This window comes from Grus americana, chromosome Z (assembly GCF_028858705.1).
Source record: "Grus americana isolate bGruAme1 chromosome Z, bGruAme1.mat, whole genome shotgun sequence".
NCBI lineage: Eukaryota > Metazoa > Chordata > Aves > Gruiformes > Gruidae > Grus > Grus americana.
In genome coordinates, this window is record NC_072891.1 from 31734325 (window position 1) to 31744935 (window position 10611).

At 42.9% G+C, this 10611-nt stretch overlaps 1 protein-coding gene across 1 annotated transcript in view; it reads left to right on the plus strand.

The window, feature by feature from the left end:
* Positions 1 to 6160, plus strand: part of RCL1 (RNA terminal phosphate cyclase like 1) — a 30615-nt gene extending 24455 nt beyond the window's left edge. Inside the window, exon 9 of the mRNA XM_054810987.1 lies at positions 4651 to 6160. Coding sequence (XP_054666962.1) covers positions 4651 to 4801 — 151 coding nt within the window. The 3' untranslated portion in view covers positions 4802 to 6160. The remainder of the gene's footprint in view (positions 1 to 4650) is intronic.
* Positions 6161 to 10611: the final 4451 nt, after the last annotated feature.

A 10611-nucleotide genomic window follows, 5' to 3' on the forward strand; every position in this document is an offset into this window, starting at 1 on the left:
TCCCTTACTGTTCTATGTTATTCCTGGTTATGAGAATTGCAGAGATAGGGTTTATTGTTGGATCTTGGTCTTGGATTATATTTGTACGTCCGTTTGCTTTTTCTTGCCTACTGCACTCTACTGTGTTTTCCTGGCGATCTCTCTGTAGCTGTGGCATTAAGTGGCATGTTTCAAATGGCTAGCCAAACGCTAAAGCTGTGATTGTCCATAGGAAACAGCTTAAGAGTTCAAATCCTGGAGCTATGTGCAACCTCTTATTGGGCAGCGGACTTCTATCTAGTCCTTCAGTCTCAATTTTTTAAAGCTTTGTCTGCGGCTGGTAGTGATGCAGAGGATAGAAAAATACTAAATTTATTTCACTGCTCATTGCAACACACAGGGTAGGGGAAGCGCATCCAGTACCAAAAATTTCATTTATTTTATCAGACTGACAAGTGATTGACTAGATCACAGTTATTCCTAGCGGCTGAGCAGTTTTCCTTTAATCAATGGAGGGAGGGTTGTTTATCTGACAATGGCATCAACTAAGAAGACTCTGAACTGTCCTTTTTCGGTTATCATAGTACCGGTGCTATATATGTGAAAGGTACAGTACTGTGATAACTGAAGAATGGTAGTGCCATCACGTGAGAGCTAGAAATTGCCTGTTATTCTCAATGCCTGATATCTTGGAAACGGCATTCATCAGATTTTGAGGGGAAGATAGGCAAGCCTCCCATTGCACACGAGTAAAGTAATCCCCTCTAAGGTAAGTATCCACGTGAAAGGCTTATCAAGAGTAGGTATCAGTGTTTGAAGTGAACAGTTAAGCATCTGAAACAAACCAATCACTTGTCATTGTCCAGTGGTTTTTGTCTTTTTGGTTTTTTAATGCTATGAAAACCACACAAGCACACTAGTTTATTTTGTAAGCAGGCTGATCTCAAATGGGTGGGTTGTCAGTTCATCCAAGCTAGGAGTGTGTGGCAGGGATGAAGGTCAAGAGCAGACATCCTGAAGCAGCATGTGTCACAAGAGATCACAAAATCTGTGATTCTGCAAGAATCTGTGACTCATCAATCCTATGAGGATCTATTCAGAGATCACACAGCTCGCTCTGCAGTACTCCCATGCCCTCACTAAGGCAGTTCATAAAAGGCTGGCAAATTTGGCTCCTGAGCAACTGTTCAGATGCACAGGCTTGTTGAAGTAAATTGCAGTAGTCATGTTCCACTTCATTATCCTTTCTTTTCTCTCTTGGGGCTGTGACATCTCTGCATTTAACACTTTCACCCTGCAGAATCCGAAGCTATTTATAAGCTGTGTTACGCTAGATTGGTTCCCTGTCTAGTACAATGTAGCATGAATGTGACAGCTCAGCTTGTGGATGAGAGCACCCTGTGGGGACATGGTGCTTTGGAATACGTCCATCAGAATGAGGAAAGGTCTCCCAAATTTGTGTGTTTCCACCAGACACATCCTTTGCCCCTGCTAATGCTCCAGATTTCACAGAAGCGTGCACCTCTGTCAAGCTGATCTTAAAATCAAATGCAGGGTGCTGGCTGTGTTGCCACCTTGCAGAGACCAGTCTTGCAGGACGGCCTAGTCTGCCGTTTCACAAGGGCTTAGGGGCTTCAAGCAGAGGGGACAGGGCCAGGCACAGCCCCTGAGGCGGGGCTGCCTCGGGCAGCGCGCCCCTGCCCGTCCGGGCCGCCGCTTTCTGTTGTTCCCCGAGCCCTGCCCGGGGTCGGGGGCCTCGGTCCCCGCCGCACCAGCCCCTTGGCCTGGCTCCGGCTCCCTCCTCCTCGCAGCCGACTGCAGCCCGAGGCCGGCAGCGCGGCGGCGCCCCCTAGCGTCCCGCACGCTGTCTGCAGGCCGCGCCCAGCAGCTGCAGGTCGGGCCTGGCTCCCCACGGTTCACCTTCCGGCAGCGGCCGGGGAAGGTCCCCGGCGGGACGCCGGCGCTACCCGGCTTTTGCCCTGCGCTGTTCTTGGGGTAGTCGAACCGAGAAGGCGTTGCAGGTGCACCGTCTTCTCTCGCAATGATCCGTGACTTGGTTGCTTTGCCCTGACAGGAAGCTAAGACGTATGAAGTGGTTGTGTACCTTTCGGAGTGGCCTAGCAGGCTTCTGCGAAAAGATAGCACTCAAAGAAACAGACTTTTACATTTTCTTTTTTTTGTTTGTTTGGTTGGTTTGGTTTGGGTTTTGGGAGGTTTTTTGTGGTATTTTGGGGGATTTGGGGGGGGTTGGGGTTTTTTGTTTTGTTTTTTGGTAGTACAATGTTTTTATCTGAAAGCTGCTGCCTCTGAGGAAAACTTCCACTGTGGCTCATGTAGCTGTCCCTGGGCCTAAGGAAAAGTGTTCAGCTCTGCCTTGTTCTTGCCTGAACACACAATCTAAACTTCCAGCAAAATAAAACTTCTCTATACCTCTCACCCCCTCTCTCAGTCCTCCAGTCTGTGCGTGTATGTTTGGTGCAGCCTCTGCTACAATTTGAGGTGCAAATCTTCCCGCATGCAACGCTTATCAGCCTCAAGGTAATACAAACCCGCTTTCTGCTGCACTTCTGTCACATACCCCTGCCTTTCCCTCCATCTCCTTCTCCTGTTTCCAGGGCTTTTACCACTCGTGCTTCTGCTGCTGCAAGACAGAGCTGGCCTCTTGCTGCTTCCAAATCCTCCCCCAACATCCCCAGGGAGCCTGCCCTTTGCTCCCACTCCTGTGAGCCTTTCCCATGTGCCTGGGAGCTGTGGCACAGCCCTCTTGCTTTTTCTCACTCTGCCTTTACTCAAAAGGGAGAAGAGGTAGAAAAGCATGGTAGTCCACATGTGTGCAAAGAGAGGTACAGACTGAGCTGATCTCACCAACATGTTGCAGAGTTTTCTGATCAGCTTTTAGGATTTTTCCCTGAGCCTCTGGCTCCGTGCTGCCTCCGGCATTTGTACAGTTTATTTTGTGCCCTCCTTGCAGTTCAGCACGCTGTTCCTGCTGTTTTGGGGTTGGCTGCTTTCTTGTCATGCTGCCAGAGGTCTGGGAAAGGACCCAGCTAAGGAGGAGGCTGGTACAGAGCTTGTTGCCTGTCAGCTTTACTGAAGCATTTGTGCCAGCGTATGCCCATTTGCCTATTATAGCAGCAACCAGAAACCTTGCAGTTGGGGAGGCATGCAAGAAAAGGCACTTTTCAGTTCTTTTTCAACTGTTAATCCATTTGAGAGATGAGAGCACTGGTGTCTCTGCTGAGGCCAGTTACCAGCCCAGGAAGGTGAGGTAGAAAGGTGTACATAGCATGGGGAGCCATGTGCCCACATTCACCCTGCAGAGGCATTCAGCTGACTGCCCCAGAGGTAACTCTCAGATCTTGTTAAGCACAGACCAGAGTAGGTAAGAGCAGCCTTTCTTTGGCTCCTGCTGTTCCTCTTCTTTCCCCATGCACATACCAAAGTGCAGGAGGAGAAGCGGCTTGCTCAACTAAAGCAGGTAAGGCAGTTCTTGCTCCTGCAACTTCCATTGTGCTTATTCACAATTTCTGTGTGTAGGAGCTGTCAGAAGGCTTTCAGGGGCCTCATGATGTTGCAGTGGGGATGGTCCTACCCTCCTGATCTCCTCCTTTCTGTTTCATGGGTACTTTCTCTTGATTTGGTGTAATGATGGGTGATTGTGTTCTCAGCATGCAGAGCAGAGGCTTTTTCCAGGTTGCCAGCCAAACAAATGTGTGGACTGGCTGTGCACATTCCCTTTCTTTAAAGGTTAGACCTAACCTAAGAAGAGCACATACCAATTGCTGCAGGAGATTAAACTTTTCTTCAAGACTGCAGGCTTGCTTGTGGCCATGACTGGAAAAGAACGGACTTCTGTCAGAAGCAATTACCAATTTTATATTTGTAACCTTTTGGTGTAATTTTTTGTTCTCTGTTTTGGACAAGCCAGTAGGAATGTTTTCTTGGCTGTTATTATTTTTGTTCTTTTTTTTTTATACTTTTCAGTAGTTTTACCTGTCACTCATCCTCCAGACAGTGTGCATTTAGGAGCACTGCACCTGTTTAGTCTCTTTGTGCCTCATTCTAAAACAATGAAAGGAAAATTACTTGTTTTTTTTCCTGTAAATAAGGAGAGAAAACAGGAAGAATTCTGAGTCTGAATGTGATTCTAACAAAACATTTAACTAAGAAGTGGACAAGTTAGTAACAAAAATCAAACACATGCTTTAGGATCTGATGTCTCTTCTTAAAGTGTGCACCGAAGGCCAACCTTTTGGCTATTCCTGTCTATCTTTTATTTCTGCTTTAAACATTGGGAGGGAAGAGGAGTACCACAAGTTGGTATGGGGTTCATATGGCCCTGATGGAGAGTCAGCATCACAAGTAAGTGACCTTGCCTGGCTACATTTCTGCTTTCTCCTTTCTTCTTCTCTCATGGTTTTGTCTTGCTGGGTTACCAGACATTCCTTCTCTCTCTGCTCATACAGAGAGTACAGCGGTTTCTGTAGGGGTCACTAGCCACTTCTACAACACAAGTGAGAACAATGCTTGGAGCCTGTAGGCTTGCTTCTCTCTGCTAAGCAATATTTTCATGTGCTATTCACTGTGCTTATAGCTGGAATCAGTATTAGTACATACTCCTAATGAGCTTTCTGTTTTGTTTCTTAAACTCTGTTGTTTTTTCTCCCTCAGAATTGAGTTTCTGCGACACCTGAGAAGCTTCTTCCAGATCATGTTTAAAATTGAAACCAAGACCCCTGAGGAAGAGCACATGGGAGGGGAGAAGGTCTTAATGACATGTGTTGGCATTGGATTTTCCAACCTTAGCAAAACTATAAGATAGGAAACATGTGCAGACTAGTGACAGAAAATGCTGCAAAGATCTGATAAAATCTGCCTTTCTCTGTGCTTATTCTGGCACAGGAAAACCAGTCACAATTCCAGTGCAGTGGTACCCAAGCTCTCTGCATGTAAACAGTAAAGCTGACTTTAGACTTTTTAGAGCTGTACTGTTTATAAAGGCAATGCCAGTGTTCTGTGCTGCATGGAATGGCTGGCTGGAGTCTCAGCTGGCTTGGGACTCTTTGCACTGTATTCCACTGCATGGGACACAAGTGCTCTTATGTCCCTGTGCCCTCAAGCCTTAATGCAGTGGGTGCTCTAGTTTTGTGTCTCTACAGACATCACCCCTAGCTTTTTCTGAAAGGTTTAGATAGAGAGGAAAGACAAGATTGACCAAAACGAGCTTTGCAGTGCAAAACAAATGATCACAACAGAAACATTAGGTTATTGAGGTAATTGCAGAGACAATATTGGCATGGAAATAAAAGTAAAGGTATGACAATTTTTTCTTTATACATTGCATGTGTAGAATTTATCAAATGCTTCACTCCTGCTTACATTGGCTAAATTACACAGTTTCACAGGAAGAAATAAATATCTGTCTTCTAATTTTCCTTAATGTTAGAATAGAGTAGAAGAGATCACAGCCCATACTGACTTGTTTTTGCCGCCTCTGCAAAGATGGGCATGGGAGGAGAAACCTCCTTGACAGTTTTTGACTTATCGCATATATTCTTTTTAGGTTTGTTTGGCATGCCACACACTGCAGTTCACAATTAGTTGTGAAAGGCAGCAAAAAAAAAAAAAAAAAAAAAAAAAAAAAGGCTGTGTAGGCTTTGAGGGAAGAAAATATATTAATTTTATCCATCACATTTTGTGCAGCTGTTGCCTTTTGAAAGAGGGGATAATGGTGTATGGGCATTGCTTGGATTGACAGGTCCAAAAAGTTTCTACTGGGATATAAATATTTACCCAAGAAAGGCTTTTGGTAGATTCCAGGCAAACCTGCTGAATGTAATGCTGAACTCCTGACACAAGGAAAGAAATTTATACTTCAGACTATGCTCAATGTGTCTGGAGTAAAATAACCATGTCAAAAGCTGGAATATATAGAGAGTAAGTACTAGTGACTGTGTTATAATGGTCTTCCAAACTTTATCTGATGCCACTGTAAAGTGGGCATTACCTCTGTAATATGAAAAATGTATATTGGACCCAAAAGGACTTTGACAAAAAATTAGGTATTTGATTAGTGTTTTATTAACTGTTGCAGGCTGTGTGAGTCATTTTTGTACTGTACTTTGTTCTTGTTGCAATCTGTCTAAACATGTTTTGGAAAAATAAAGTATTTTTTCCTAAATAAGGTTTTATTTCCCTTTAAAACAAAACAACCCCAAAAAACCCCAAAAACCTTTTCTCCAGCCCTGTAAGATGGCACTTCAAAAGATAAACGGCTATTTTGAACTGGTACATCAAAAGAAGAGCTTTGGGAGTTGCCAGGGTGGGAGGAAGGGAGAGGGCGAGGCCCTTCTTATAATTCACTAGCTTTCCAAAATCTGATTTGCAGCTAAGGAAACCCTAAATAAAAGAGTAGAATGTGAAATTAAATTATTTGACTATATTTTTTAAATTTCAAGTTATATTAGGATAAAGTCTGTGGGCAAGGAAGAATTTCTTACCTTGCTCTGCTCTGTCACCTATGCAATGAAAAAGCTAGAAACTCTCCAAATTAAAATTACCCTGAATACAGGGAGCCAATGATCCAAAAGGTGAAATGTACTACCTGAGATTAATGCCATTAGAATAAACATATAAAGCTTACAGTAATTAAAGATACAAGTTTGTAGTACAGGTCAGATTTGGCCAATCAAAAATTGGCCTAAGTAAAAATTTGGAAGTATTGTTACAACTTAAATGATCAAAAATGTCTATTATCTTTAAACTTTTAAAGCTCTCAACTTTGAAGCTGTCACAGCTTTTCCAAATGTTCCAGTTGCACCAAAGATAGAAAGGGCAATGTGTTGCCCAGGTAGCAGATTCTTTAGCAATAAATTATGTCATAAAATTGCCCATGCTTAACTAAACGTCAGTGTTAAAGTTAGACTGCTAACCCCTAGCAGTGCTGCAGATTGCATAGCTTTGCAGCACAGCACTTGCTATGACTCAGAATTGCTTGTTGCTTTACAGAAAAAAAACCAAACTAACTTACATGAAAGGAGTATGTTTTTCCAGAACAGCCAGTCTCTGGAGAAACAGGAACAATTCCAAAGGAGGTTTTAGGTAAGAGCTTTCTTAAAATTGTTTGACCTTCAGATTCTGTGAAAAGTACTTACTAGGAAATCCTGCAGATAAAAGCTGGTTTTTTATAGGCAGAGCAGTGATTAACATCTGTTTTGGTGAACCAATCCCACAAGCAGTAAGATAGTTCAGTTTTAGAGCAGGACAGGGGAAATTAATTCTTGGTGATGACAATTCATGCTCTTTGTAGCACCAGACTTTATGGTAAGGTTGCTAGTTACTAGGGGATGAATCTTTCATCTCAGTCCATGATGGCAGATTTGATACTCAGATGACTTGAATTTGAGCTGATTAGCTGTATGTGAATATTCCTGTAATCTTTGAGCTATTCATCAGCAATTTAGTTAATCCCTTTGGGTGAACAAATCAGGTAATACCCTTCTGCTGTGACTGGAAACTTTTCTCCTTACAGAAAGCTTTAAGGCTGGACCATAAGGAGGTACAGGTGTGGGAGGAGACTAATTAACAGAAGTATTTTGTAATGTGCATTTTAATTGCAATAATTTTAACATATGTGGAGAGGGTGAAGAATGCATGGAGAAATGGTTTGGGCAAGAACCCATTGAATTAAGAAGAACTCATTAAATGGAAAATCTCTTCCTTTAAGCTTGCCTAAGGAAAGGTTGCTACAGTGGTGAAGACGTGAAGAGTATTTGCAAAATGTGCCTTTACCTTGCACCTGCTTCCACTTTTATAATACCTATTGTCAAACCCTCTTCCATTTCTAAGCTATGATGGTAACTTGACTGCACCTTCTGTGGTCATGTTAACTTGCTGTAGGACAGGTTCCGGAGTAGTACTGATTACGCTGAAGGTGAAATTGCTTCAGTCCAAGCCAGTGCATTTTACTGAAGGCGTTTGGCTGGAAGCCAGTGCAATAACTGTCTGGGAAAGTACACAGTAGGTAAGTTAGCTAGGCCAAAACAGTAAGTACATGGCTGTCTTGGGTAATGTTTTCAAAATGGTGATTATGCTACTGCCAGAGCATAGATACTCTCTCTCCCTCTTCCCTACAGGCGATACTGTGATTCAAATGGATTTTGTTTCAAGCCACTGAGGTATAATTCTGCTTGCAAGCTCTGACGTTCACTGCCCTGTTTTTCAGTCATGCTCTTGAGACAGCAACAGGAGGAAAAAAAGACAAGAAAAGTACCAGCTTTCAGGAGGCATAATTTTGCTTATGAGTTTCTTTCTCATTTTTTGATATTGTATGGCTATATTCACACTTCTATTTTGTATGTCTGATGAAAGCATTTCTGTTTAGTCTGGATCATAGGGGATCTCCCTAGTGTGACATGCAACTGTGTCAGGGCAACTCTAAATACAGAAAAAGGTGGAAAGGGCATCTTTTACGGTTACTGCTTAGGTCATGGTAAGCTCTGTCTGAAAAGAGCATTCTTGTGGGATTTGTACAGTTTTGCTTGTGTCTGACAAACTCTGAAAAACACCTATTACCTGTTGTCAGTGGGAGGGGTAAAAAGACAGAAAGTCCTGCAGGGAAGAGAGTGTGTGGGTTGAACTCTGCAGTGCCAGTATTGTATGTGTAATGACAGTAAGTCATGCGCTGTGTCAGAGCATCACAATGTCCAAATGGCACTTGTGCTAGATAAAGTTAAGTTGTGACATTGTAAGACAGATTTGTTAGGATGATTTGTAGTGTATCTAGCAATGGATGTTAGGTGTGAGTGCTACTTTTGCTCCTGGAACAGTAAGATTATATATACACGCCAAGCAGAGTACCCAGATATACATTCCCTGTGTACTACAGAGTACAGAAACAACTCTCTGTGTGGAGGTAGCAATAAGGAGACCCACAGAGAAAATGTTTTATTATAAACTGGTATTGTTCAAGGATATAACCACAAGAAAACAATGGCCAAAAGCAACTTTTTACATCAGGGTGAACAGCGGCTGAGAGCCCACAGAAGTGAAGTGGCCAGGAGCCTGCCACTGCTGGCAACCCCTCTCTACTGCTGTGCAGCTGTTTGGGGGGGGAGGGAGCTTTGTGCACACCAGGGGTGGACTGATGCCTTTGCACATCTGCCCTCATGCTGCACATCTGCCAGATTATCCGCACGCAGCCCACTCTTCTCTGTATCGGTTTGGCCACGCTTCCCTGGCAGCCTCTGCTGTGCTGTTCACGCAACAGTGAGCCCAAGTGAAAATCTGTAGGGTCCTTGTGGAGACTGATCCATGTGAGGTACCGGTGCTTAACTGTGGATGAGCTAGTAGGATTAAAGGTTTGATTCCAGTGATCATCACTACGTGTCAGTGACACATCCCATTATACAAAATGTGACTCAGTAGGGCACCCGTGTTTGCAGGTTGCATCAAAAGTCACACCATTTGAGAACAAATGTCTTACTCCTCCTTACCTTGTTGCTAACCTGCAGCCACTCTGCTCCTTGAAAATTACTTACACCTTTTCCAATCCAAAGCTGTCTCCATGGATACAAAAAAAGTTGCTTTAGCCAGTGATGAATGTAGATAGATTCTCTGAGTGGTCATCCCTCAGCACCATCAGGGCAGACAATTCTCTTCCATGTGTCTGGAAATGTAGTTCTGATTAGGTATAAAATACTATACATCTGCAAGCTAGGTCTAGATCTAAATATGCGTGAGTTTTGACTATTTATTCTCTTTTTTAACACCACCACAGGAAAAAAAAAAAAAAGAAAAAAAACCCTTATGGCTTGTTTGTGTGTCAGCATTCAGAAGGTGCTTGATTCAGTAAGGCTTCCTGAGAGATTTGTTTATGTGTATTTAGAAACACTTCTGCAGATTCAGAATGTGTCTGTGGGAAAGAAACATTCTGCTGCAGAATGTTTCTGAGCACTGAATGTAAAAATCTACTTCATCATTCACACCACAGTTGTATTATCCACTGTTTTCACCTTGTTCTTTGTGACTTAACTAATGTATGTAATGCACTTTCAGAGAAAACATCCACAATAAATCAGGGCTATAGAAGATAGCCTATAAAATGTTATTCCTCTTTCTTTTGCAAATGTGTTTGTCAGGTTGTTTTATAATAAAAAGTACTGTTTTCTCATCCTTCACAATGTCAGTAGGAAGTTTTCCCTTGAAACGGCGTCAAGATCTTTTTCTAGTCTTTTCTAGGTAATGATGCATGGATTGAAAGTGAAGAGGAGCTGATTTGGAAAGGTCTGGCTTTTTCCACAGTATGTAGAACATCTTAGACGAGCAGGCTATTACACAACTCACAGGCTCCTTAGCAGCTTCTTACTCAACAAGAGGATGATAGGGGTGGGGGTGCTAATCTAAAGCTACACCATCTGGGGCTGGCCTTGTCACAGGAAGAATGTGGCAGCTGCCTAAATAGTTTTTCTTTTTAATTTTCAGTTTCAAAGTACAAATAAAGAATGAACATCTGTTTCAGCTTCCAGAGTTAAATAAGCATTGTAAGCAGATGGTTTTTAAGACTTGAAATTTACAGTAAGAAGTGTTCATGAAAAGAGGTTGTAGCTAATAGCCAAGGAGATGGATATTACA